Source organism: Pogona vitticeps, chromosome 12, assembly GCF_051106095.1.
Source record: "Pogona vitticeps strain Pit_001003342236 chromosome 12, PviZW2.1, whole genome shotgun sequence".
In the NCBI taxonomy this organism is placed as follows: Eukaryota; Metazoa; Chordata; class Lepidosauria; order Squamata; family Agamidae; genus Pogona; species Pogona vitticeps.
The window spans coordinates 11796922-11823558 of record NC_135794.1 but is presented as its reverse complement, the minus strand read 5'-3'; the positions used below and the strand labels follow the sequence as shown (position 1 = coordinate 11823558).

General features: G+C 46.4%; 1 protein-coding gene across 2 annotated transcripts in view; it reads left to right on the top strand.

Annotated features, from left to right (window-relative positions):
• RASGRF1 (Ras protein specific guanine nucleotide releasing factor 1) overlaps positions 1–26637 on the top strand; it is a 194477-nt gene that overhangs the window by 73833 nt on the left and 94007 nt on the right. The window contains exons 1-2 of one of the 2 annotated variants that reach the window (XM_072982189.2): positions 9796–10158; positions 23590–23696. In XM_072982189.2, coding sequence (XP_072838290.2) covers positions 9895–10158; positions 23590–23696 — 371 coding nt within the window. In that variant the 5' untranslated portion in view covers positions 9796–9894. Of the gene's footprint in view, positions 1–9795; positions 10159–23589; positions 23697–26637 lie in introns of those variants that run through there. The other variant, XM_072982190.2, reaches the window with a different exon arrangement.

The window sequence follows — 26637 nt, the reverse complement described above, 5'->3', positions numbered from 1 at the left end:
ATGTCCACCTCTTCCTTTAAACCTCTCTCCTGCCATCCCACCCCAGCTCCAGGCCCATCCAGATGTGGCTCATCCACCTTTGGATTCCCACTTAGGGCCATGCTCCCACCTTCCCTGCCCCAGACACCAGGGTCTCCGGGAGGTCTCTAGGAGGGGCGCAGGTCCAAGACAGGTGGCCTGCTGGGGCAACCAGTGTTCCCCTCACCAACTCGTAATAAAATTCAAGGAAAAGTTTCCCACTCCTTATATCCTGTACAGTGGACCCTCGACTTACAGAATTAATCCTTATTGGAATGGTGGCTGCAGGTCGAAAAGTCTGTAGGTCGAGTCTCCATTGGCCTACAATGCATCGAAAACCAATTAATCCATAACCAGCCGTTTTTGTTCCATTTTGGGTTTTTTCCCGGTCTGTAGGTCGATTCTCCGGCTGCAAGTTGAACCTAAATTTTGTGGCCAGAGAAGTCTGTAACTCGAAAAGACTGTAAGTGGTGCCGTCTGTAAGTCGAGGGTCCACTGTAGCTAAAAATCAATAACTTAATCAACAGTTATAAAATCATGAGGAATCCTTTTAGTGCCTGAAAGTCTAACTCAGGAAAACCTTCTTCATAGCCCATCTCTCCAGTAACATTCACCTGAGATACTACTTTTTCGTTATGCTTGAACACAAGCCTTCCAGGATGTTCAGGATGGGGGGGGGATATGTCTAAGATACATTGTATAAGATACATTGTCTAAGATACATTGTCATAGCCCTCTTTCCTCTCATGTATCATTGTAATTATTAATTAATTAATTAACTCAACTTCGTTTATTTTCTGAGGCCACTGAATGGTCTGCTTTCCTCAAGCAGCATTTCCTGGTTCATTCTAGATATCCTGTCCGTTTGTCCACTGCTCGAAGAGTACTTGTTCACTATAGGGGTGGATAGGTATATGGATAGATAAATACATGGATAGATTGATAGATTAATTCCAATAGTTCATTCGTATTGATTGTATCTCATCTGCCCTCTATAATTTAATGGGTGCCTCCTCTTTGCACGATTTTCTCACTGTCTTCTGATCTTCTGAGTTTCTTTTTTATCCCTGCTGAAAACCACTAGTTGGAGATAAGATCCAGGCTTTGCCCTCTGCTACCACAACCGGCCACACATGGGGCCGTCCAATGCTGAAAAGCAGTGTCCTTCCTTTCAAGCCTGCCACCTAGTGGTTCAAAGATGGAAAGCTGTAATCAAGCCAACAAATTAAAGAGGGGCCACAAAATGGAAACCTAGCTGTCCATCAACTGCCTGGCTCAGCATTTGGAAACCAGACGTGGAATCCTTACTGTTTTGGACAGCAGCTCCCAAAATCCCCTGCCTAGCTTTGATGGCAATTCTCTATTTATTTACTATGATGTGCCTGGGTTCAACTATGTGAAAAAAAAAAACGCAATAGTTACCCTCCTCTACTTTTAAAGCATCATGGGACTCTCATCTGGTAAACTTTGTGGTGAGGCTGATAAAGCTCCGTGTTGCCACCAGCAGCATAATCCATGCCTGGAAAGAGTAGTATAGGAAACATAGGGAATTTCCCTGGGTGGCAATTTTCTGGAAGACTGCAAACTCTGCCTGAGCTGCTACTCTTTTTCCCTCTGGTCCTCTCACCCTCCCCTTTTCTGGATTTTCTTCTGCAAAAATGCATACAGCAGCAGCAGCAGCAGGAGGAGGAGGAGGAGGAGGGGTTTGCTATTTAGGGCAAATGCAGGCAGGTTTGTAACAGGCAAGCTGTTCCAAATGGAGACAGCCGACCACGGCTTGTGCTGTAGCAAGAAAGGAAAAAGCATCAGTTCAGTGACGGTGTTAGAGATGAAGAAGAGGCCAATGAGGACCTAGGTGCCATTCTCTTGGACTAAATGTACCCCGAATCCCCAGAATTGAGAGATGGGGACAGCTTCAGCATAATCAGCTTGGGCTGATTGGCTAAAGGGAGATCTAGGTTGTTGTCAGGTTGGAGCTGACTTATAGCAACCCTTGTAGGGTTTTAAAGATATACAAGGTATTTAAGGAGTGCCTCTATCAGTACCTTAGGGACGTGGTGATGCTTCGTAGGGATGTGGTGGCGCTGCGGGCTAAACCGCAGAAGCCTGTGCTGCAGGGTCAGAAGACCAGCAGTTGTAAGATCGAATCCACGCGTCGGAGTGAGCTCCCGTTGCTTGTCCCAGCTCCCGCCAACCTAGCGGTTCGAAAGCATGCAACCTCGGTGGGAAGGTAACAGCGTTCCGTGTCTAAGTCACACTGGCCATGTGACCATGGAAAATTGTCTTCGGACAAAAACGCTGGCTCTATGGCTTGGAAACGGGGATGAGCACCGCCCCCTAGGGTCGAACACAACTGGACAAAAATTGTCAAGGGGAACCTTTACCTTTACCTCTATCAGTACCATCCCTCCACAGAGTTTTCATGGCTGACGAAGGATTTGAACCCAGTTTGTCTAAGACCTGGTCACTCTGTCTACTACACCACATCAGCTCTCAAAGCGCAGTTGTTCTGAACAGATAAGAATTTTCTCCTCCTGTCAGGAAGAAGACAACTGGGAAAATAAACTTTGTGTCATTTCGTAAGAAGACACGTGTAAAAGTAGCAGTACCTCTAACTGGACAAACAAATGTTTACAGTAGTGGAAGGGATAATGCAGAATTCTTCTTCAGGCGGCAGTGTTTCAAATATTCTTTGAAATCTATACAGTATTCCATTCATCTTAGAGTAGAAAAGATCAAACAGATGGCTGGAAGCATGCAGTATCCCGCAGCGATGGAACTGGAAAGATTCCCTAAGATGTAAGAACATAACTAAATCTCTAAGGTATTAATGACCACTATGTTGAAGGGATCTGAAGATGAAAAGTGCCTCATAGTCTCTGGTAGTAAGACAGCTGAAGTTCTGGTTGGAAGATTAGACAACTCACCAGGAGCAGAATTACCAAGTTATGGTTCAAACTGGTCAAGAACATTCCACACATCATCTTGGAGTCACTGTGCAACATTTTGGGAAATAAAGAACTGAGCACAATAGAAATATATCACAATCCTTTTTTGTTTTCTTACCTTGAAAATCACGCTAATGAATGCTAATCTTTAAAATGTTGGCTTTGTATACAGCAAGATACAGGGATGGCTTAGACCTCCTTTGACACTTCACTCAAGGCAAGTCACTTGTGAAATAAAAGCAAGTGGTTTTTCTGGACTTTTTAAACACTCTCCTTGATTGGGCTGTCACTGTATGGAAGAACCAGGTGGACTGAAGCCAAAATTCAGAGCCAGGGAAACAGAAAAGCTCAGGGAGAAATAATCACCGCAACACCAAAGTGTAGCCAAGAGGCCTTGTCTGAAAATCAATGGGCAAGCACAACTTCAGGTGCTGACCTTACCTCCTGATCATAGAGAGGACTTGTATTTTTGATCCCTGCTAGGAATTGGGTAGTGCTGGAGGAGACTCTTGAGAGTCCCCTGGACTGCAAGGAGAACAAACCTATCTATTCTGAAGGAAATCAACCCTGAGTGCTCACTGGAAAGATAGATCCTAAAGCTGAGGCTCCAATACTTTGGCCATCTTATGAGAAGAGAAGACTCCCTGGAAAAGACCCTGATGTTGGGAAAGTGTGAAGGAAAGAGGAGAAGGGGAGGACAGAGGACGAGATGGCTGGACAGGGTCACCGAAGCTACCAACATGAATTTGACCCAACTCCGGGAGGCAGTGGAAGATAGGAGGGCCTGGCGTGCTCTGGTCCATGGGGTCACGAAGAGTCGGACATGACTTAATGACTAAATAACAACAACAGCTATTGGGAGAACTGACCACCACTTGGCAAACCCAGAGAAGAGAACACGAGACTCACATGGGAGACACACTGTATAATTTGCTTTCAATGGCACTCGTCCTATTTGCTGTTTACTGCTAATGTATTAAATAAACCTTCCAATTTGTGAACTCTTAATCTAGCATCTCTGTTCATCTGGAATCTAAATGAACCTGAAACAATCAATGACATAAGGAGGCCAATTCACTGTTACACTTCCCAGGACGAAAATTCTGCACACAATTCAATTTGTAGACAAATGGAGGAGGAATTTTAAGGGCTTCAGAATCTCACTTCTACACTCATGAATCCCTTCAGGATTGCAATGACTGCCCTCTCTTTTGCTTGCTTAGGGTTGCAGAGCTGTTTAACTACACGCACCTTTCAGGCACCCCGAGCAGGCAACCCATACTGCTGATCAGGACTCTTCAAAAACTGTAGATGTTTCTCCTATGCTCATCGCTCACTGCTGATGATGTGGGAAATGCAAACAGTTCTCAGCCTGGGAAGGGGGAGATGGGCCCCACTCCTTTAGCAATCTTTCAAAAGAAAGAGGAGGTGATGCTTTGGCTAAAATTGGAGCAAATGAAGGCATGGGATTTGGGAGTTTCTTTAAGATTTCACCACCACTGCCACCTTTTTCTACTATAATTTACATACTGCCCCCTACTCCCTGCTGCTGTGGGCTGGAAATGCTGTGTGCTAGAAATATCAGCCAACTGCGGGGAAGTCTGAAATGGATCGCAGAGGACTTGCTACTGAGCTGTGCAAAATTATTCCAACAGCCCTTTGAACTGCTAAGCTATTTTCTGGGAGTTTCAGTGGTTGGGATGACAAGGTGGTAATATATGCCAGCATCACTGTATTGCTCACTTGGGCTCCAACTGCGGAGAGATGATGGCAAACAAAGTGCCCCTCCCTTTCTTCTAGTAGAAAGTGAACTCCAGTAATGTTTGCCCTTCCCAGATCCCATTTGAAGGAATTTAACAATGGCAGTTAGGGTACCTAGAAATCATACCTGTTTATCATAACCAGGACACTGAGTTAACCAGCCAGGAAGAAAGTAAACATGCCCACCATTATTCCAACCCAGTTCTTCAATGAGGCCAACAGCTTACCCCTACCCACCCCAGCTGCTTTTTATTGCTACCCCAATCACCCTGTGTAGTCAACACCTTTTAGGTTTTCTAGACAGAAGGGAACACAGGCCAATAACCACTGTTTTGTCCTTGTAAAGTTCGAAGCCAGAGATGACCATATCCCACTGATATAAAGGGATCGCCTAAGAGGGTTGGTTATTTAATTTTTAAATAATCAAAATTAAAAATCCTTGAATATGACAAGTTTTCTGGTTTGCTGATGCAGAGAGGTGCAGAGGAGTGCAGCCTGCTGTGAGTTGGAAAGGGACCGCCATCTGCAGCTGTTGAGGCTGCTCTCTCTCTCCCAGCTTGTAAAGAAATGTAATCAAACCTCAAAAATGTAGCAGTGAGGATCTTGGTCCCTCCAGGGGCCTGTGAATGTATCTGGAGACGTCTTTGGCCATTGCTGTAGAAGGGAAGGAGATTGGATTTGTCCCAACCTGTTCTTCCCTGGGAATCATTGAATCCTTTTCAAAAGCCTTTTGTGCTAGTGGGTCCTTCGTCACACACTCAGAATGTCAAGAAAGGTGGTAGCACAGTTGCTGACTTCTTGCATTTTTGACAGTGAAAGAAAGAAGCAGTGAAGAATCACTCTGTATGATACAGGAATTTTTCATTAAGCGCCCCAGTCTCACCTGCAGAAATAGGAATTGCTCTATTATCTGTCAGGCCATATTCTTCCCATTATAATATCAAATTAAGTAGGAGATGCTTTCAATAACACAAATATATTCATCGATTTCTAACTCCCCAATATATGCAGCTAATATTTTTTGCAAGCCACAAAAGCCTATGAGAATATTTCTGCCAATTTCCTTTCTCCATCAATGCATCACTAACTATGTGTATGTGACTTTATAGAAAGCAGGAATTAATCTATTCCCATTAATTAAGCTTTGCCTTTAGGGAGAATGAGGAAACCATGGGAATAATTGAACTGCCCTGAATCTGAAGCTCATGCCTCCATTCTTAACTCCAGATAATCAACATTCAGCATCCACTACTAAGCTCAACAAGAAGATAGACTCAGAATTTCCTACTGAATGCTGAACCTGACGAGGTGCTTGTCAGGCGGGCAGCCAGTATTGAGTGCTGGCTGATCATCACTGCTGCCCACCTGACAAGCACATCGAAAGTTGTGGGTTTTCTCAAGCTTATTTAATTATGATTCTCTTGGAATCTCACAGAGCTCATGACTGGAATAGCTTCTAGAAATGCTAGAAAATTCATTCTATATAGACTAGATCTTAATGGCTAATACCAGACTAGCAATGGGGAGGAAACTGAGAGATAAGAATTAACTTGTTTGGGGGTTGTTATTTCATACTCTAGGTGTAGAATTTCAGGAACTCAGATGTGCTGGGACCTATTGTACTCATGCTGTTCCCCTCTTGCACTCAGGTGTATTGATTTGATGGATTTACACATGTTCAGCCCTTTCCTCCCATTCAAGCCTTTGATGAAGCTTCTGGGGGTGAGAAGGCACTGACGGCATCATTGCCCGCCCAGTCCTGAAGTTAAAATCCATGGAATACAAGCAGCCACTTTCCTATTTTCCAGACAATTCCTAGATGTTACCATGGTGATTCATGACCTAATTAAAGTCGTTGGAGTATTACCCACATTTTTCAGTCAAAACAAAGCTAATTGACATCATTTTACTGACATTGTTCATGACTATTTAAAGAAGTTTGGATCTGGGTCAGCGGAAGGAAGTGAGAAGACTACAGGTAATTCTTCTTCAGCTGATTCTGTATCCAAGACATTTTCAAACAGGGCTCAGCCGGGTCTCCCTTCCGTGCTCTGCTCTGCATGCATTTGTCCCGTTCATTGTGCCTATTGTCATGGCATGTCCATGGGGCATTCTGTCAGAAGACATAAAGAGAAACCTTCTGTTGTGAATGACACCTAGCTTTACAATGATTTCTTCATAATCTACAAAATGGCTGTGCCGATTCCCATGCGGTAAGTGTAGTAAGTGCAGCAATTCTGTGTGCAGAATCAGCTAATGTCAACTTCCCATCTAATTTGGTAATGATGCTTCTTCTGGGAGACACTTCCCCCCCACACACACTTCCTGTATTGCCCAGCATTACCATTCTGCAGAAGCACTGAGAATTGGACATAGTTGAGCATCCGTATTTGTTTCACTTAACGGAAACCCATTGGCCAAAATATTGTTGCTGAGCATAGTAAGTTGCACTAGAGTAGGCCCAATGAATTACTGGGGATTTGATGAGTCACATCTAGAGATGGGGGTATTCATATACGACTATCCCCCCCCCACAGGTGCAGATAACGAGGGTCCGGCCACCTGGGGCCAGAATGACCACTCACCATTCCTCTGCTGATGCAGGCTCCATGCTCCCTTCCTATTGCACCGGAGCTTGCAGTAGATTACCCACTCCTGGCAGGAGGTGGGATGATGAGCCTCTCTGCCAAGTCAAAGAGTGGCTAATCCACCATGAGCTCCGGAGCAACAGGAAGGGAGCGCAGAGTCCGCGGCAACAGCGGGACAGTGAGTGGACGGTCTGGCCCAAGAGGGCCGGAACCTCGTTATCTCCACCTGTGGGGGAGATGCCTCCATCTCTAGAGTCAACTCATCCATAAATTCCATTGATTCAAATATATCTACTCTAGTTGCAACTTGGTTTAGCATAGGAAGTTGTAGTGAGGCCCATTCAAATCAGTGGAACTTATGGAAGAGCTGAATCGCTAAATTCCCAATGATTCAATGGGCCTATTCTAGTGGAATTTATTACACGAAACCACAGGATTTTGGCCATTGAAAATAAAAATAAACTTAGAACTACAGAGCTGGAGGTGACAGGATTATTGGGTCCAGTCCCTGTCAAGGAAGCACAGCGGGGGACTGAACACCCAACCTCTGACTCCGCATCCAGATACCCAAATCATTGAGCTATCCAGTAGTTCATCTTCAGGGAGTTCAGAATGGAGGTTATGAGGGTTCGACTTACATAGCTGTCTGCTTCAGATAGAGGTGTTAACAAAAATGTATTTACATGTGCAAAAGGAACAAAGTCTTAGGGCATCTCCAAGTGGTGTAAGTGTTCATAGAACTGGAGCCATGTATCTGATGAGCTGGATTCTAATCCACAAAAGGCAGGCAGGCAGGCTGGCTCTATCCATCTATCATTGTTGTAGCTTACCTCCTCCCCCCCCCCCCATTTAGTTCATGCCTCTCCTCTCCTCCTCCTTCCTCATATGAACTGGACCTCCCAAGTCTCATGAACTCCACCACTTAACCACTACAACTACACTGATCCTAGTAAGATGCTACCACAAGATTAGCCTCCCCATCTCTGGGTTGCTTTTGCCCCAGAAGGTTCTCTTCATGGACTGAGCAGAATTAATCAGGCAAACATTTGTTTTTGAGTACAGTAGTTATCCTTTCTTTTTACCATGTTTTATGCTTCTCTTTCTTCTTCTCTGCAGGGTTGTGGTGGCCTTAGAAGTGCGCCCTTCAAGGGAAATTGGTAGCACAGAGTGGGGGGAGTGATGTTTCCTGGAGGCAGAGGCTTGGAATGCCGGTTCCAGAAAGGAGAAGAATTTCACCACCCCCACCCCCGCCCCCAAAAAGGCAGGGGAGAAGGGATTTCAGTTTGCTTGCTAAAAGATTTCTAGAAATTATAACAATAGAACTTGAAAAATCGTCGTGCCCGTGGCCACTGCTCAAAGGCTGGGGTTAGCTGTAAGGCAGGATGCACCCGAGTCTTCATAAATACCAGACCAGGGAAAAGAGAAGGGAAGGGAAGGAGCCGAGATGGCAGGGCGGTGTCTGTATCGGTAGGGTTTTACTATAGTAGGTTCTGCCCACGCGAGCAGTCCAGGACGTCCCAGGAGCAGTTCTGGAGTTGCCACCGAGCGGGGGCCCGTTTCCTGGGCCAAAAGGCAGGGCTCGCTCCCGTCCTCGGGTCTGGCGAAGCTTCGCTCCTTCGTGACCAGGTTCGATCGAGCCTGCAAGCGCTCGCCGGACGCGAAAAATAAAAGCCGCCGCCGCCACCACCGCCTTCGGGGCTCTTCGGAGGCGCGGCCGAGATGGTCCTGGCGGGGACGGCGGCTCCCGAGCCGGGCACCCGCGGGGGCCCCCGACGTGAAGGCCCCGGGAGGGTCTCCCGCTTCCGGCCAGAATCCGGGGGGGGGGGTGTTGGACGGAGGGCGGGCCTGGGAGGGACGCTCGCATCGCTGCCCGCCCGCCCTTCCTCCCGCCGAGCCTTTTCGGGGAGGCGCGCGGCTTTCGTCACGACGCCCGGAGGAGCTGCTGCTGCCAACGGGGAGGCCCCCAGCGCTTCCCTGAGACGCTTCCCCCTCCCGCGGAAGATGCCCTGACCCTCGCGGGCGGCACGGAGGAGGACGAGGACGAGGAGGCGGCGGCGGCGGCGGCGAGGGGGGGCCCGGCGGCTGATCGGGAAGGGAGGGCGGCTGGCGCACCAGCGCCCGGTGCCATCGACGCAGCGCCGCGCCTCACTCGCGGGCGGCGGGGGACGGCGTGGACCGGGCGGGCGCCTCTCGCTCTCTCTCTCTTCCCTCCCCCCCCCCCGGGCTTTGCGGCAGCGGCCGCTGTCCGTGGTGCTGATCGCGGGGGGAAGAAAGCCAGCCGGGCGCCGCTGTCCGCGGTGCTGATCACGTGAGGCGGACGCGGCGCTGGAGGTGCCGAGCCGAGCCTGAGCCCAGCCGAGCCCGGCCGCCGGGCGATGAAGAGGCGCTGCCCGGGCTGAGCGCGCCGGCGGCGGGCGGGCAGGGGGGGGGCATGAGAGAGGCGGCCCGGGGCCGGCCCGGACGCCTGCCTCTGGCCGAGGCTTTGGAGAGCGGGATGCGGCGGCTGCTGCCCCGCTGGCCGCCGCCGCCTCTGCCGCCGCCGCTGCCGGGGCTGTGAGCTCGCCCGCCCTGCCGGCACCATGCAGAAGGGGCTGCGCTTGAACGACGGGCACGCGGTCTACCTGGGGCTGCTGGCCAAGAAGGACGGCTCCCGGCGCGGCTACCTGAGCAAGCGGAGCTCGGACAACACAAAATGGCACTCCAAGTGGTTCGCCCTGCTCCAGAACATGCTGTTCTACTTCGAGAGCGACTCCAGCTCCAGGCCGGCCGGCCTTTACCTGCTGGAGGGCTGCCTGTGCGACCGCGCGCCCTCGCCCAAGCCCAAGGACGCCCTCGAGAAGCAGGTGCGGGGCTTGAGGGGGGGGAGGCCCGGGGCGGCGGCGGGGGGGGGTGGGCTCCGAAGAAGCTCCCAGGACTTGGAGAGGGCGGGGGGCGGGGATCTCTCCCCTCGTCACGGCCCGGGGAAGGGGCGCTCTTGCATCTGCGGCGGCTCTTGGCATAAAGCTCCCGGGAGGGAGACGACCGGCGTGGGGGGACCGGGCTCTACGGATCGGCCTGCTGCATGGAATTGGGGGTGTCGATGCGCGTGCCCGGGCGTCGTGTTTGCACGTCCTTGACGCCTCAGATCTTAGTGGCAAACCCGCCTCCTGCTACCCCCGCGGTTCAGAAAGGCTCGTCCAGGCAGCTCTGCAGAGGCAGCAGCCTCGCCCTCCGTCCTCCCTCGGGCTCCCGCCGCCAGACCCGCCGGGCTTGGGAGCAACTGCGGGCACAAAGGGTGGGAGAGAGACTTTTTCTCTTGGTTCCTATCCTCCCGGAAGGTCCCGTGCCAGCCAGCAAAATAATTAAAGTTAAGTTGGGCAGGAGAACTTTTTTTCTTTTTCCTTTGCCGTGCAAAATTAGGGGTAATGATCAGTCTTATTAATTAGTCAGCCAGTTGAAATGCAAGGGCGCCCCCGGAGGAGAAACGGAGAAAGTTGGTCTTCCGCAGCAATCGGCCAACGCGCGCGCGCCCCCCCCCCAGCCCAAGTTATTTTTCTCAAACAGGCATTTGGGTTATTTGTCTTTTCCATTGATCTCTGGAGCCTGCGGCATTTCTTAACTGATAAAAAAAAACCATCATGGGAACAAACACCCATCAAGGGTGTTAAGGAGGGAACCAGCTGCCGCCAAGACTTTCAGGATTCCAACGACCCCAGTTTGTTGCAGATTCTCAGACAGTTTGCATTCGATGCTGGGCCTACAGTCGACCGGCCTCAGCACAGATCCAGTGGATCCCAAATTATCCTCTTCCAGGGCAAGAGCAATGCAGGGATCAGTGTTCTGTGCTGCAGAGGTTCCTCTGCTTTCTCTGTTTCTCTGCTCTTCCTTGGAACGTGATAGCATCACATTGGGGGGGGGGGGGCGTCTCACTGTCCAGGATCAAGGGAAGTAGCCTTCCAGGCTGCAAGTGCTGGTCTTAACTCACGCAAGGAAAGAAATGGTGAGAATCTCTTTAGGAATGCCTTCAGGGGTCTCAATGGCTTTGACTGATTAAAACAGCTGCTCAGGTAAGGGGACAGAATCCTGGAGCACCAGTGGATGTCTGTTTCTGTGTTTATGGAAGTTGTGGACTAGAGCTTGTAGAGACCTAGAAAAGTGGGGCTATTTCCCTAGTCTCACATCTCTATTGTGCAGGCACATGGGTGTGTGTGCCTGCACATTGTTTTTATTCTCTGGCAACTCACATGTTCCAAGAGAAAAGTCAATTTCCAGATCTTTTATAGGTGTTTTTGCCTGCCTGCCTTAGAATTCTTTGGACATACTGAGTTCCATGCTCTCGTCTTTCATGCTGCACATTTAAATAGTTGTGCCATCATCAGTGGCGGCGGCTGCAAAGCAGCAGTAGCATTTTCATATTGCTTATTGGGTGTTTGAAGTTGTTCAAATATATTGCCCTAATCACTTTCACAATAATTCTGCATGGTAGCCCTCATTTCCCATTAATCCTCATCATGATTTCCATTTCACCATTTCCTACTCTTCCACTTGTCAGCACTAACGAGACTTTAGTTCTGGGTAATGTCAGCATAAGACCCTCCCTGCGAATTCTCTATAAGCAGTGCTGGAGGAAGATATGGAGACAGAAGAAATAGAGCAGGTGGGTTCTGCCACTGAAGAAGGCTCTTACTGGAAACTGGATCACAGTGAACAAATTTCACATTGCTTTAGGGGGGAATGGGCTGTTTTAGACAGTCATGTCCCAAACTCAGATTTTAAATGTAACTGTTGCTTGTTTTTATATTCATATATTTGGCTAGCTAGGCCCTTGTCCACAGCTGGCTTACCAACGATGTTGGGCAACTCTGCTTCAAGTGGCCAGCTGCCCTAGGAGATTTCAAAGGTCCCATTCAGGGTCTCTGGGTCAGTGCCATTCAGAGAAGGATGGGAAATCTGCTGGGGATTGCACGCACTCTGCCTGACATCAACTAGAGCAGTGATCCCCAACCTTGGGCCTCCAGAGGTACTTGGGCTTCAACTCCCAGAAATCCTGGCCAGCAGGATGGTGGTGAAGGCTTCTGGGAGTTGTAGTTCAAAAACATCTGGAGGCCCAAGGTTTGGGACCACTGAACTAGAGGACTTGTTTCTCTTATGTGCCAGTGCCGGTTTCAAGGATAGCACAACTAGCGTTGTCTTAGCCCATATCTGAGATTCCTGTTTGATAACAGGAGACCATAGGGAGTTTCCAAGGGAAGCAAAGAGTTTGTTGTTTCTGTTTTCACAGGAACTCCCTGTAGGAGCAGAAACAAGATCTTGTGGCACCAACAAGTTGACTTTCTTGTTTTGCAGTTACTGGAAGTTTGTCTCTTTTTAAAGCATCCCTGTAGACATCCACACAGTTAGTTCCCTTGCAGTTTCTGAAGTTTGCTCAAACCAGTGTTAAAGGTAAAATAGAATTTGAAAAAGAAACATTTTCCTGCTTCAAACTATCACAGGAACTCCTCTCGAATTTGCTTGCATTCAGTACAATGAAATGAGTCCCTGTTTTTGTTACAAGATGTTGCCACATAGACCCATGTTTGATGTATGTATTGGTATGGTTTGAGGGCTAGTTCACTGCTAGCTTTTCCGGACATAAATATTAGCATCCATTGCTCTCTTCTGTGGAATACAAAACTGAACAATGAACAGTGAAATATTTTGCCTTCACAGCAAGAAGATGGAAGTCATTTGCTGTTAACTAGTTCATTTCCCACCCAGACCTCTATGCAAGTGAAACTGGTTTTCATCTCCAGCAGCAGCTTGTGGAATATGATGCTGCCTTTCCATGAACTACAGTGATTTTCAGTCTGGGGTGATAGTGTAACCATGGACAGACACTATAATCAAAGAATGACTTTTACATTATTCCAAATTTTCCTCACCAAACACATATACCAGTGCTGGACCTCCAAAGGCAGAATCAGAGTGGTTTCTCTGCAGGATAGTATCATCAGCAAACTACTGGATCGGAATGTACATTATCTCTCACATCCCCAGAAGGAGGGGAATGTCACATCCTAACTAATAATGAGAATAAGAGAAGGCTTCAACTAATTATACTTTATCTATAGTTAAAATAATTATTTAAATAAATAATTGAATATAAATAAATAGATCCCAAAATCTTCTTGCATGGACCAGGCCTTTGGTCACAAGGAAAAGAACAGTGTAACAAGCAAGAGCTGTAAGGAGGAGATACGTGACATTTTTTATTCCATCAAAATATCTCAAAACTGGTATGAACTCCGTAAGACCTGTAGAAGATGCTGATATACATGGTTGCCCAAGATTATGGTTGCTGGTAAGCTTCAGGGCCCTGCTGTTCTTCTCTGAAGTAGCTCCCTTCTCCTGTTGTTCCTAAAATGCAAAACGCAAAATAAATAGTCTAGGTTTGCATGTAGGCTGTCTATCATGTAGACAGAGTGGCTTGAGAATAAGGGGAAAGAAACTAGGTAATTTTGTCACAGAAGATGTAACTGCAGCAAGGCAAAGCTCATGGGAGTGGCTACCAGATACGTAGCTTCTGAACTGGAGGAAGCTTAACATGGCAGCATGCTGTATTCTTGTGCTCGTGTGTGTTTTGATGGCCTGGCAGTCTTCAGAACAGTGGCAGGCAAGACATGAGAGCTTTGGGGCTAACACAGGCCAGATTAACTGTGAGTAGCGAGTTAAGTGAGGAATTGTGCAGCCAGTCACAGTGGTTACCTAGAAGTTGACCCTTCTTGTAGTCTGAACCCTGCTGAGAATTAGAAGCATATACCCATCCTCACATTTCCTCCTCAAGGTACTCACAATGCCATCAGAGATCAGTCACTGGTTATTTCTTTGAACATTCTCAGAGCAGCTGAACTATTATCATTTGGCACAACTGTTCTAAGGAACTGCGATCTTTTTGCGATTTATCTGCTTTTTTATGCAGGATGCGTTTCCCAGCCGAAGGAGGGGGTTCGTTTCTAGCCATACCCCACAAAATGTCTTGTGAGACTGGTCTCTACTCGCTAACCTGTTCCAAAGGGCAACATGAGTGTGAGTGCATGCACTCACCAGCTTTTCTTCCTCCCCCCCCCAGCCCTTCCCCTCCACTCCTGCCTTTTTGATGTGCTCAAGTAGTACAAGAGGAGCATGCATATAATCACTGCACTGAGCCTGGGTGCTAGCTGGAGATGGATAAAGATGGGCTGGAAACCACTTCAGACACAAAAATCAAAATGTTCTACATTCAGCACCCTTCTCCTTGAGATTTGTTTTCTCACCTGGAGAATCAAGGAACTACAGAAGTTCCCCGAAATTTCAGCAAGGGCCCAGAAACCCTAAGCCAAGACACAAAAACCCTAATAGACACATGCAGACTGAGGGGTTTCTTGTCAAAGGAGGCTGGAGAGTGCTTCTTGTAAACATAGAATAACTGAGTTGGAAGGGGCCTCTAAGGCCATCGAGTCCAACCTCTTGCTCAAGGCAGGAATTTAAATCAAAGCGGATCTGGCAGAGGGTTGTCCAATTTTCTCTTGAATGCCTCCAGAGCTGAAGAGCTCACCACCTCCCAAGGTGAATTTGCTCCAGTTTGCTTCACTGAGTAGGTCTGATGGGAGTTGTGGACCACCACATGGTGGAGGACTAGCAGTGGCCAGCTCCAATCTACAGCATTCTACAAGATCTCAGCTATCTGTTGGGAACTCCCTCCCACTTCACTTGATAGCTTCCTTGGGCTCCAGGTTTCATGGCTGGGCTGTTTCCCAAGCCAAAAATGTTTGCCTTGTCAGCGGCATCTCAACCTGTCTGTCATTTCAAACCATCACTTACAGGCAAATTGTGTCATGTACATGATCTAGATGAATGCTAGGTGTGATGTCGTCATGTGGACAGCTGACCTTCTGGTGGTTCAGGAGATACCCAACTGACCTAGAAGTGCTTCACATTATAAGGTCAGCAGGGTCACAGAAGCACAGTGTGGCCTGACTTTGCATCTGATGGAGGCTTGATAAGTGGTTGGGTTTAGTCTGCTAGCTAGAATAGAAAGGCAGATGTGCTTGCTTCAGCAGGCTCCCATTCTGGCATCCCCTTAAGAAAGAGGCCATGCTTGTAAATAAGGAGATCTTGGACAAGCTTTACCTTATCAAGGAGAAACACATGCCAGCTTGTGGTTGAATGTGGAGTGGTCAGCGTTGCTTTACAGTGTTTAATGTCTTTGGGCATTCTAGGAGTGGTAGATGGGTTTGACATAGGATCAGAAGGACAAGAAGAAGTAAAGCAGGAACACACAGAAGTTTTCATTTTTCATTTCATCGCATTTTTAATATTAATACCATTCCTTTCCCCACCAAGAGGGTTCAGAGTGGTTTACAATATCAAAACAGATAGTATTTAAAGCTGAACCTCCCCCAATAAATTATCATAATGTTAAAATACAATTAAACAGCATCATAATAACTGGCATGTAATAACAGTTTAAAACACCAATTAAAAAAAGAACAGTCATTGCAACCCTATTTTTTAAAAAATAAACCCTCTTTGGCAGCCACTAACTGAGGAAAAAAAAAAACTACCTGAAGAAAAAGGCCTTTGCCTGCTGGCAGAAGGACATCAAAGAGGGGGCCAGCCTGACCTCCCATGGGAAGAGCAACGGAGAAGAACCTTTCTTTTGTCCTCACCAAATGCACCTGTGATGCTAGTGGCAGCAAGAGAAAAGCTTTCCTGATAGTCTTAAAGCCCAGACAAGCTCCTATAGTGAGATGCAGTCTTTCAAATAGTTTGGACTCAAGTTGATGATGGCTCTATAAGTCAAACCCTTTGAACTGGGCTCAGAAACCAGTCAGTTGAGTTGTTGCAACAGAGGAGTTTATGTTCCATGTAATGTGTCAATCAGTAGTCTGGTTGCAACATTTTGGACTCTCCAAGGTTCCAAGTTTCCAAAGGCAGACCCATGTAGAGTGCATTACAGTGTTCCAAACAATATGCGACTAGGTTGTGTGCCACAGTGACTGGATCAGACATCTCATGGGACTGGCATATCTGGATTACCAGTTTTAACTGTGCATATGTACTCCTGACCATCACCAAACCTGGGAATCCAGGTTCAGAGACAAATCAAGGAGCACACTCAAACTTCTGTTTTGTTATGATAAAAAAGTAAAGGTTCCCCTTGACAATTTTTGTCCAGTCGTGTTCGACTCTAGGGGGCGGTGCTCATCCCTGTTTCCAAGCCATAGAGCCAGAGTTTTTGTCCGAAGACAATCTTCCGTGGAACGCTGTTACCTTCCCACCGAAGTGGTCCCTATTTATCTACTTGCATTTGCATGCTTTCGAACCGCTAGGTTGGCAGCAGCTGGGAAAAGCGACGGACGCTCACTCCGTCGCGTGGATTCGATCTTACGACTGCTGGTCTTCTGACCCTGCAGCACAGGCTTCTGCGGTTTAGCCCGCAGCGCCATGATACGGCCCAATAAAACATTTGCTTGAATGGAAGAATTTTGTTGCCATCTTTAGAATAGCCAGTATGCAACAGGAAAAGCAACGAGGTTTAAGAGAGAAAAACTCTTGATCAACCTTGTCTGGGAATTGTAGACAGACAAAGGTCCTTAAAGAAGCCTCATGTTGCAGAGGGAGGTCAGAAACACAGAACAAATGGCAGGAGGTTAGAATGAATAATCCCACCAAGGTCTGCTGTTACTTATTTATTTAAAATATTTTTACCCCATCTTTCTCCTTAAAAAAGGACCCAAGGTGGCTTACATCATTAAAAGACAGTGTTTAAAGCTAACAACAGAGAGTATACAAATATTTAAAAGGATCGAACAAAAACTATGCTAAAAAACCTAAGCAACACCAAAACACATTCAAAGCAGTAAGGTACAAAAATCCATTTAAAAAAACCATCACTCAGGGAAAGCTTGCCTGAAGAGAAAGGTCTTCACCTTTCTGGCTGTTTATCCATTCTAAATGATCTTTCTAACCCTTTATTTCTTCTTGTTAAGGAAACGATATGGGAGGGGGGCCCATGAAGGGGAATGCAGCTAGGAACACCTTGCTCCTGAGTCAATGAGCGGCAGGCATACGGAATGGAGAAAGTTATGCTGCTCATCTTCCTCTCTCCATGCCAGCCCCAGAGGCCATTGGCAGTGAGACAAAGAAATCATTGACCAAATGGGCACCGATATCCATGTTAGAGATTGACTGGCTGAAGCAGTGTGCCCCAGACATTAAAGGAATGAAGCATAATTCCCAGTCATTCATAGTTCAGATCAAAACATTAGAGAGCCATGGCAAAATAGCCTGGATGAAAATCACACATGTTCCTGAATGTCAGCAAGACAACCTCAATGGGCTGAGAGAAGTCTGTCCACTGAAGAGCAACCTGGGCACACGTCTGGATGCAAATCGCTATGGGGTCTTCTGTCTTGCCACAACAAACCCATATAAGTGCAACTTTCCTAGCACCTTGTGCTTACAGTGGAGCCAGCAGTGTTGGGGCCAGCAACAGGGTCAGAACTACTGGCTATATTAGGAAGGAGGTGAGCCAGCAGGAGGGACTTTGGCATACCATTGATTTGAATGATGCACCTCTGCAGCATCTGCTGCTGGGCACTGTCGGGAGCCCCAAACTCCGTGGCACACAATGCCCTGCCTGCCTTTTTCTGAGCACTGCTCTCCAGGATGTTCTGGTGAGGGTGGGAGCTAGAGGCAGAATGAATGGTGCTCCCTGTTTCCTTGTTTGTTTCCCAAGTTACTCAGTTCAGTCTCTGGCCTTACAGAACATTACTTGTTTCCTAGGAGACTGCAGGGAAGGAGAGCAGATGAACTGCAAAAACTCTTTTGCTGGGCTGGAAGCCTCCCTGATGAAAATTAACACAAATACCGTAAATGCCACAGGAAGCTAAAAATAGCCTGCATCCCCATCCATGTTCTGCTCTTGTCCAAGTCAGCCTGATATCTCCAAGCAGCAAGCACTCAAAGCTGGAACCTTAAGCAGCCTGCATTCCAGAAGACTGAGGAATATGCCACTATTTTTCCCCTGTAAATTATTCTCCTGTCCGCAGTGAATGGCCCACAGCAAGGGCAGCACAGCCTTGCCACAGAGCCAGTGGAACACAAACTGACTGGCCGAGCCAATTTGTTCAAAATCAGATTGGCAAGGTCAGAAGATATGCTGACATCAAAAGCAGATTCCTCTGCTATAATTCTTGCTTCTGCAAGACCAGTTTCTGCCACCCAAATCAAAGCATTTCTTCCCCTCCCCTCTAAAATAGCATATTGGTGTGTCAAGCATGAAAGGTGACCAAACAATTTGACTAAAGCTGGAATCATAGAATTGTAGAGTTGGAGGAGTAGAAGGGACCCCAAAGGTAATCGAGTCTGACCCCTGGCAAATCAGGAAACCAACAAATAAAGCACTCCTGATATTTGACCACCTAACTTTAGGCCGCATTAACAGAATTATCATCTCCAACTCTTGTGCGGTACTTACTAGTTTCCTTCTATTCGGCACTAATTAGGCGTCCTCTTGAGTTCTGTGTCCAGTTCCGGACAGCACACTTCAGGAAGGATGCTGACGAATTGGAACAAGTTCAGAAGAGGGTGACAAGGATGATCAGGAGGTTGGAAACCAAGCCCTATGAGGAAAGACTGAAAGAATTGGGCATGTTTAGCCTTGAGAAAGGAAGACAGAAGGGTGATAGGATAACACTTTTCAAATACTTGCAAGCTGTCATTCAGAGGAGGGGAAGGATCTGTTCTCGATCATCCCAGAGTGCAGGACAGGCAAGAAGTTATAGGAAGCCAGATTTTGATTGAAAATCAGGAAAAATTCCCAAACTATTAGAGCAGTAAGACAGTGGAACCAATGACTTCGAGAGGTGGTGGTGAGTGCTCCAACACTGGAGGGATTCGGGAGAAATTTAGACAACCACCTGGCAGATATCCATGGAGCAGGAGGCTAGACTCAATGGCCTTATAGGCTCCTTCCAACTTCATTATTCTACCTGAACCATGACTCAAGTAGAGCAAAATCCACCACGTTCCAAGGCAGTCCATTCAATGGACTTTCAATTGACACTGTCAAACACCTCTTACTACCAAGAAGTTCTTCTAATGCTTTTTTTTCTCTGCGTGAGAGCAATAGAAAGCGGCCCCGTTGCTTTCCTTAATCGAGGTAGCATGCGTCTGTTGAGGCAGCCTGACATTACATGTATATCCCACCGCCACCATGCCACACCCTTGACTCATGTTCAGCTCGTGGTTTACTAAAATCCCCAGATCTTATACATGTGCTGCTGCCAGGCCTGTTGCCACCAATCTTATATGTGTGTCTGATTTTTCCTGTCTCAGACTTTATACCCTTCTTGAAATTTATTTTGTTTGTTTGGTCTGATCTCCACTTGGATCTTGGACTACCACTCCCAGAAGCCTTCACCACCATCTCTGCTGGCCAGGATTTCTGGGAGTTGAAGTCCAGGAACATCTGGAGGCCCAAGGTTGGGGACCACTGCCCTAAAGGATCAATGGGCAAGTTGGCCAGAGAGTCTCCCGGCCTCTCTGGAGACTTCTCTGTACAGGGTTGGGTCCTTCAAGCACCAGCAGTGTGTAGCATAAACCCCTTTGAACAGGTCTGACCTAAAAAGAACACCTTGCACTTACTTAGTACTCAGTAAACACAGGCACCTGGGCTTTGTGATTCCTTAGAACTCACAACAGCTCAGTGAGGTAGGACTCTGAATAGTAGCAAACTTTTGGCCCTTCCACTTACTGGGATTAGTTATACCTTTGCTGTTCAAGGGACCAGTCCTCAACAAGGTTTTTAAGATAAAAATTTTTATTAGAAAAATAAAGCTTCATAGGAAAAATCAGTTTGTACAACAACAGGTTGCCTGGATTATATTTTCTTCCCTCTTTGAAGATGGGGACAACCTTTGCTTGTCTCCAGTCTTCAAGGACTTCACCTAAATCACCTACTCTGATCTAGATTCCTGTATTGAGCAAGGGATTGGACTTCAGGGCCTCATGGGCTTTTTCCACCTCCATTATTCTATGATTCTGTTCTTCCAGAATTCTCCAGGATTACATCTGCAAGTTTCTGCAGTACCTTTGGATGCAGTTCATCTAAAGTTGAAGTGCAGCTTCATTTAAAGTAGCTATACATTCCAATACCACTGCTTTACCTACCTTGGACAGCAGACCCTCTTCATCCCTGCTTTATTTTGTCTGCACTATGTTGAATGCTGATTTCCTCTAGGGAGAAGGTGGAAGCAAATACAGTGGTGCCTCGCTTAACGAGCGCCCCGTTTAACGACAAATCCGCATAGCGATGTGGATTTTGCGATCGCTTTTGCTGATCGGCGGTTCCAAAATGGCCGCCTGCTGTGTTGCCTCGCTTTAGAGGCACCGAAAATGGCCGCCTCTATGGAGGATTTTCGCATAAGGTGAGTTTTTAAGCCAATAGGAACACATTAAATGCATTTTAATGCATTCCTATGGGCTTTTTTATTTCGCATAGCGACGAATCTGGATAGCGACGATTTTTCCGGAACGGATTATCGTCGCTATGCGGGGCACCACTGTAGGTGCTTTGCAGTTCAGCCTCTTCTTTTTGCCATTCATTGGTATTTACCTGTCCTCTCCATGCTGTGAGCTTACAGTTTTTGAAAGCATATGTTTTGGTTGCTTTTAACCTGTCTTGCACACCTTAGCCCATTTTGAGCGTTAGCTTTCCTAACCTCCTCTCCACAAACACTGGGTGCTTATTTGTCCTCTTCCTTGGTGATCTACTTGTTCTCCTAGTCCTTTAAATCTTGCCTGTTGTTATGCGCCCTCTGGTCACCTCCAACTTATGGCCATCTAATGAATGAGAGATCTTAACAATGTCTTGTCCTCAACAACCCTGCTCAGCTCTTGTAAAATCAATCCTGTGAGTCCCCTTATAGCAGTGTTCTACAACCTGGGGTTGTGAAGGGGGTCACAAGGTGTTTCCTGAAGGGTTGTGGGTCACGTTACATGTATTGAAGCCCATGTCAAATAATTTCAGAGCGGGACATTGACCTTTCAGAGCGGGACATTGAAGTTAGTGTGTATGTATTTGTACAAGAAGCAGGCCCTTTGGAGGAGAAAGAAGCCTCTGCTTTCTGAAAAGGGATGATTGGACCTATTTTTACAAAAAGAGAAATGCCAACACAAAGATATAATCGCTGCCACTTCTATAAGAAAGGGATTTTAACTATGACACATTATTTCCAGAGAGCCTAAAGAAGGGGAAGAAAAGGAAAAAGAAGGGGGGGGGAACCAGGTGGGGGGGGCACAAAAACAATCTGCCCACCTCTTCTACAGCAGGTGCAAGGAAAACGTTGTGTTGGTTTCTGTGTCAGATACTCTCTGCGTGAAGGTTTTGACTCACTCCCCAGTTACTGTGTTGTCCTTCCATCCCTTGGCCCATCTTTGAAGTCCTTTGTCTTCTCTTCTCCCAATATTTAATCTCCCCCAGCCTGTTCCCTCCTCAGGTTTGAAACTGGTGGCCACAGAGTCTTAGGTGTCAATAGTACTGCCATGTTGTGGAACAAAAACAGCAACAGCCTATTTATGCAAATATGGCAGGGGGTCACAGGTTACTTGGCTATTATGAAAGGAGGTCACAACTCAAAGGAAGTTGGGAACCACTGCTTTAGAGAGTCAGCCTCGGGTTCAACATGTTTACCTCCAGGGATAGTTTAGGGTTGATTTGCTGTGGGACCCACATGTTTTCCTTTTTGACAGTTCAGAGTATCTACAAAGCTCTCGTCCAGCACCACATTTCAAAAGAATCATTTTTTTCCTGTCAGCTTTCTTAACTGTCCAGTTTTCATACCCATACATAATGATCAGAAATACAAGAGTGTAGAGGATCTTGGTCTTGGTTTCCATAGATACATCATTACACTTGATTATATTTTCTGATTCCTTCATTGGTGTCCTTCCAAGCCTCAGTCTTCTGATTTCATGGCTACAGTCTCCATTTGGATTGATGATTGAACCAAAGTATACAAAGTTGTCCACTATTTCATGTTCTTTCTTGCCAATCTAAAAATTGTGTAGTAGTTCTTCTGTAGTCATGATTTTTGCCTTCTTAACGTTCAACTGCAGTCCTGTTTTGGCACTTTCTTGTTTAAATCTTAGCTCATCTGAAATACCCTTATGCAGTCACCCCATTTTCCTTAGATGTTGCCTACTTTTCTTTCTCATAGGAATTATTTGTAATTGTGACTTTTGTATCTCATCTTTAAGACGCTGCCATCCATTATAGACTCCCTTTGTTTTTAGTATTTCTGACCATTGCCCAATATATATGCAAACTTATTGAAATTAATTTTCTCAGTACAACAGTCACAAGAATATATGGTAATTATCACCCCAAGCTCACACTATTTCTACCTTATTGACCAGTTCTTCTCTGTCCGTCCAGACCAGATCAAGTACCTGCCGTCCCCATGGCCCTACTAGCAGAATCCAGACGACTTACTCCTGTACAACCATGATTATGGGTGATCCCTAAACAAAGGAAAGCTAATTGCCTTAGAACAAAGGAGTCGACAGCATGGATGTCTGAACCAGCAGAGCCTAAAGGCAACGCCCTGAGAGCTCTTTTTATTAACTTAGCATGAGTTACATAGTACTGTATGTTGTGAGAGAGACGGATAGGATACTAGTTACCTAATCGTAACTAGGATTGGCTGAAATAACTCTTTGATCTTATGCTCTACCTCTAAGCGAAAGGGCAGAATAAGAGGTTACCCCGCCTGCTGGCAGCTACCGCTTCCTGCCAGGAGTGTATGCACGTCACTGGAACAGAATGCAGCTACAACCTTTAAGCAGGAGTTTCCCACACATGATAGCTGTTTGGGCTGGTGAAAGAGAGGCTGAATTTCTTCTATATTTCAGTGCTGTCACCATCACTGTACACAGGCTGAGTTTAGGACCAAGTAACAAGAGACCTATCAGTTCCATCCAGTCTAGCTCAGTCTGAACCACATGTGTGTTTGTGTGATGTATGTTATGCAACAGAACTACCTCCAATTCATAATTGTTGTCATGCTTTTCTTACATAGAAATGGATTCCATGCATTTTTCCTGGGACAAATTTCTAATGATTGAGTTAACTTTCTCACTTCTCACCTGAACCGTAGCAAAACTTGAATTAATTTATGACAATGAGGCATATTTGCATTGAAATAAACGGAATGTCCTAAATCAGAAAATCATAAATAACATATTATCTCTCTCTGTGTGTTTTTAAACAGCATTATTTCACTGTTAACTTCAACCATGAAAACCAGAAAACATTGGAGCTAAGAACAGAGGATGAAAAGGATTGTGATGAATGGGTGGCAGCCATTAGCCATGCAAGGTAATGCCTTCTAATACCACCACTCCCTGCTCAATCCCTGGCAGGTCCCAGTTTCTTGGAGTATTGATCCTGGGAAAAGCTGGCCTAGATGTTCTGGGGGAGGTGTCTGGTGCAAAAGGCAAAAGTGGGAAATGCTGATTCCACCGGCAGAAGCCAGGAAAGCAGTCTTTAAGGAGAAGCAGAACAGGAGGGGAGACAGAATGGCAGGGGGCCTTATCTCTGAGCTTCCCTCCCTGGGGAGGGCTCCTTAGGCCTCAAAGCATGGATGAAATAAAATGTTTTCTTTGATCTGTCTTCAGTGGGAAGTGCAACTCCCATCTCTGTGTTTGTAAAAATGCACCACAAAGGTGCAGAAGACCCAAAATATAATGCTCCAGAAATACACGGTGTACTTGTGTAGTCAATGCTTGGAAAGACTAGAAGCCAGAGGGGGCTCTGAGAAAAATTCAAGGTGTTCAGTAGGAGGCAGGATTTTGTGTTCTGCACAGACCAGTCTTCTTCCTGGAGTTGGTACAAAAACCAGAAGCAACGTAAAATGAGCAAATACCATGCACAATGGATAGATTTACCTTTGTGACCAAATTCTGCTTTGTTTGGGGCAGATATTAGAAAGCTTGTTTGCAGCACGCCAGCCTTCACCTAGAGTGTGGGAGCGATGCACCTCGCTGGAATTTTCCAGACTGGAACAGTTGCTCAGCAGGCTTTGGCGGCTGAGAGGATGCTGCAAAGAATTTACATGGCGTGCTTGGGAGGCTGCCTGTTGCTACAATCAGAGATAAGAATTCAACCTTGACATTTACATATTAATTTTATTCTCCTTCTCATTTGTTTTCCTGGAATGACTCTATTTTTCTCAAAAAATTAAAGCAAGAGGATATTCCCCCTCCTGACTCACAAGCGCAGTCTGGCTGTTGGAAGACTTCCATAATTTTTGTAATCCACAATATGCATTTTTTTTTTGACAAGCACAGTGAGAAGGAGAACTGGATTCAATCGGTTCAAGCTACAGCTCAGTCTTAAGTGTGTTTATGTAGAAGTGAATTCAGTGGGACTTGCTTCCTACTGAGGGTGTTCGAGATTGCAGTATTAGCTTATCTTCCGGACAAAGCTGTCAGTGGCTACTTGTCACCCGAGCTTGACATGGCTATCCAGAGCAGCAGGTCTGCTCGCATTGCCTTCCACATTGGTCTCACAGCCAGTGTGGAAGGAAATGTGAGCATACCTCTTGCTTGTGGTTTAATCCATAGGCACCTGGCTGGAGAATCTGGAAGCAGAATGCTGGCCTGAAGACATCTTTAGACCAATCATTGTACAGTGGTGCCTCACTTAACGGCGATAATCCGTTCCAGGAAATTCGCCATTAAGCAAAAACATTGTAAAGTGAAAAAAACCCATTGAAACCCCTTCAGTGCGTTCCAATGGGCTGTAAACTCACCGTCCAGCGAAGATCCTCCATAGGGCAGCCATTTTTGGTGCCTGTGCAGCGAGGAATCCGTCCCAGAAAACAGCGGGGGGCCATTTTATGTACCTGCCGGCCATTTTGAAACCGCCAATCAGCTGTTCTAAAATTGTCGTTTTGCGAAGAATCCGTTCCCAAAGCAGGGAACGGATCATCATAAAGTGAAAAACCCCTATTCAGACCATTGTTTTGCGATCGCAAAAGCGATCGCAAAAACGTCATCATAATGCAGTTTCATTGTAATGCGGGGCAATCGTAAGGCGGCGCTCGACTGTACATGGAAGTAAGCTGAGGAGAGAACAAAATGGCCCATACCTTGCCTCTGCAAACAGGCTTCCTTCAATCAGGAGGCTTAGATGCCTCAAGTCAGGAGACATAGCTTCCTCCAATCACAAGCCTTATGTAACTGACAACAGCTGATGCAATTGCTCAGATTATCCTGCCTTGTTGGCAGGTTGTCACACTTGATAGATACAGGCTATGACGGTACACCTGACTGCACAGTTGACAACACAAAAATATTACAAGCCAAAGGCAGAGTGGAACACTTGCCTGATGGCCAGGGTGGCCGTAGTCCCTCGTGTGAAGAACTGCCCTCCTTTTTGGTGGTGCATGGCTTCTTTTTTGATGATGTGTGGGCAGCCAACCTACACATGCACCCCAGTGAGTTTCCCTGGCTGAGCAAGGCAAGTAGAGGCTTTGGTTGCCCTTTCCTATTTTTTTAAAGTAAAATAGTTTGGAGGGAGGTCATTTTGTAAGAAAAGACAAAAACCGCACATGCTGATATGATTATTGATGTATGGCAGGGAGGCTATGGCATGGCATCCCAATTCTGTATGATCTTCCGATTCAGATCCCGGGAATGGACATTCCAAAAACACTGTTCAGACCCTTGTTCTGAAAAAAAAATATTGCCTGACTAGATGTTTCAACAAAACTACAGTGACTTCTGCTTATTTTATATGTAAATACTGTATGCCTTCTGTTTAATTTATATATACCGTATATATTCTGCAGCTTATTAAAAATTAGTAGATGAAGATAAAGATATTCATTTGCAGTAAGTTGCAGAAAATAGCACAGGGCATTTCAGAGAGCTGTTAAACACTATGCCTTATTTATTTACTTGATTTATATTACATCTTTCTCTCAACACTGTACCCCAAGGTGGCTACCTTTCACAGTCTTGTGCAGCATGTTAAGCAGCAGTGCATTTCACTTAAATTATAGTAATAATGGCTAATTGTGATGATATATGCATATATCAATTTAATTTAGCATATGCAAATTTAATGCAATATGCCCCCCTTTTTGTGAAAAATGTCATCCTTTTTGGCTGCTGGGCAAGTGGCTGCCCTAATGAGTGCCCTTATGCACCTCCCCACCCCTCCCCGTCGCAGGATTTGGCCTTAGCGTCTAAATATATAGCGTGCAGACCACTCTGCATCAAACCTGGAATAGATTTGCATTATTCTGTGCTCT